The 2,588-nt window shown below is 42.5% G+C and overlaps 2 protein-coding genes across 2 annotated transcripts; one reads left to right on the top strand and one right to left on the bottom strand.

Moving 5' to 3' along the window:
* Positions 1–579: 579 nt before the first annotated feature.
* On the top strand, positions 580–881 carry COCCADRAFT_10481 (uncharacterized protein; the record flags this gene model as incomplete). Its single annotated transcript, XM_007720783.1, has 2 exons — positions 580–711; positions 771–881. 2 exons carry the CDS (start codon positions 580–582, stop codon positions 879–881), a joined length of 243 nt encoding a protein of 80 aa, XP_007718973.1.
* Positions 882–1,778: 897 nt separating this feature from the next.
* Positions 1,779–2,057, bottom strand: COCCADRAFT_113542 (uncharacterized protein; the record flags this gene model as incomplete). The annotated part of the gene is made up of 1 exon (XM_007720782.1): positions 1,779–2,057. A coding segment is annotated over one exon (279 nt), but the record flags the coding sequence as incomplete, so codon positions are not given.
* Positions 2,058–2,588: the final 531 nt, after the last annotated feature.

Below are 2,588 nucleotides of genomic sequence, written 5' to 3'. Positions count from 1 at the left end.
GTAGACAATCACTAGACTAGCTCGCTAGTTATTCGTCTAGCCAATACGCGACCGTTTACTACTGATATCTCTTTTCTATGCTCGTGCTGTACTTAATCAAGCATAATACTCTAACAAGCGCTAAGTGATCTAACCCTCACGGAATACAAGTTACTAGCGCTTAGGTTTGGTGAGTTGTTGGTGATTAAATAAAAAGACATGCATGGCGAAGTGACAGAACACTCTATAACACTTACATCCTAGCGTATTTTTATTCCAAGATAAGTCTACAGAACTATAATAAAGCGATACGAAGTCATTCGTAAGACCTAATGCTCGTATTATCTATATAATTCGCCATTCGGGCCATTATACTACTCGTGCCATCCGAGCGATCCGAGAGCTATATTAACAACAGAATATATAAACCAAACAGATCTACTACATTATTAAATCACCAAGCTCATTTACTCACTTCTACTGGCAAATATTCTCCTGACTTCTACAAATCAGGTACAGTTTTACGATATTAACTAAGCAACGAACTCCTTCTCTAACATTAATATCTTAGAAAAAAATCTTCCCTCTATAAATCCAACCATGCAGTTCCCTATCGTTATTGCTGCCGCCCTTCTTGGAGCCGCTCCTGTACTCGCCGGACAAAGGGCGTGGTGCCCTGGTGCGGGTCAGAGGGTAGTTGAAGCTGGATGTAACGACAACCGTATCCCATTAGTATGACCTGTTACTCACTAAGCATACGTCGCTTTCTTGAACTAACGCATTCGCCTTAGGTCCAAAATGCAGGAGGAACCTGTTGTGTAAACAGCCTGCAGGACTATGAAAGGATGTCCGCTGTCTGCTTCGCCGTCGGAGCTAGGCCTTCGTATGACGGGAGTTGCTAGAGAGTATTATTAATTTCAACTATTGCGCTCGGGTCAAGCATATTTAAAAGCTGGTGTTAAATTGGAATCTGTTATAGTATCGCTAGGCTATCTTCTCTTTAAATATAGCGTAATAGTCAGCCCGCTGTACTTAGCTCTGCTCCATCTCTATAAGGATTAATACACTTAACGTGGTCTACAAGCGAGTCGACTACCTAAGGGAGTAGACTACTTTGCACTAACGCGTCAACGTTGAGACGATGTTGCGTAATATCTTAATAACGTATGCCTTAAACTCTCTATAATGAATTAGATCTCTAGCTTGCTCTTTTTAATATTAAATCGCAATATGTTTAAAGTCAAAGACGTGCTGTCTCTATCTATAATATGCCTCGAACGACTATCCATAACTGACGCGCTAGAAGACGCTCGCGACGCGACTGCGACGCAAACTCGAAACGTCTAAACAAGGTAGAAGAGGAGGCTGTAGTTGAGCGTATTCTTGAAGAGTCTNCGCGAGGATTTGCGCCTACAAAGTCTGACATTCGAGCAATGGCTAATAAACTACTACATGAACGGGAGAGCAACCCTACTAGTAAGAACTAGGTTAATAACTTTATCAAGCGAACTCCTGAGCTACGTACGCGCTAGAGCCGTCTTTATAATTACTAGCGAGCTGCCTGCGAAGATCTAGTAGCTATCCAGCGCTAGTTCGATCTAGTTAAGGCGAGGAAGCAGAAGTAGGGTATCGTAGACGACGATATCTGCAACTTTAACGAAACTAGCTTTATAATAGGCAAGATTTCATCACAGTTAGTTATCACAGCCTTATAGGGACATGGTAAAAAGAAGCCGATATAGCCCCTGAATGTGCTTCTAGCTCTGCTGTACGAAGTGCTTTACCTATTTATAACTTAATTAATCGTTTGTATAGCCACTATCGCTATGCCCGATCAGATAGTTATCGGGCAAATCAGTAAAGTAGCGCTCAAGAAGCGCGTCGCCTTCAATAATAATTATTAGTAGGATAGCGTGGCCTGCAGCGTTGACGCACTTAGTTACAGTTAATAATGTACGATCATCAGGCGTTGATAAACAGACACGGCGGCGAGGCTCAAAAGTAATAACCCACTGGTCTTTTCCAATCCCAATGCGAAAGCCAGTCTCGTCGAAGTTCCAGATATCTGATGGTGGGATGCCATGCGTCTAAATTAGGCTTATAAAGTTGTTAAACCACTCTATAATAGAGTCTAAGTCATGCGCAAGTGCGCGATTAAGATTAAGAGATCGCTATCGCCGTACGTGAAGCTCAGGCTGCCGTTTAAGCCATTGTTTTGCCCATCGCGAGCTTGCAGTTGGTGGAGGACTAGGACTATTATAAGCTTGTTAAAGAAGATAATTAGCATATGATATAATCACAGGCAGTCGTATATAAACGCTAAGTTCATTAAGGCGTGCGATATAATCGTATAGCGCTTGGTCTTGCGCCTTAGCAAGCTTATACGTAGTAGAGGAACGCTTAGAGCGTGTTTAGCGGCCTTTTAATCGGGCGAGTAATCGCTGGTATAGAACACCGTATTCACGCGCTGTAACGGCGCAGGCAAGACTGTTCGGATCAGTATCGGCAGTAGTGTCTGTAAACCCAGAAGTACCATATATAGTCACGTGGTTATTCACTAACTAATAATGCTGTATTTAAACTTGCTCCTATCATGATACACATCACAA

The sequence above is a fragment of the Bipolaris zeicola genome (genome assembly GCF_000523435.1).
Source record: "Bipolaris zeicola 26-R-13 unplaced genomic scaffold scaffold_644, whole genome shotgun sequence".
NCBI lineage: Eukaryota > Fungi > Ascomycota > Dothideomycetes > Pleosporales > Pleosporaceae > Bipolaris > Bipolaris zeicola.
This window is presented reverse-complemented; position numbering and strand designations above follow the sequence as displayed.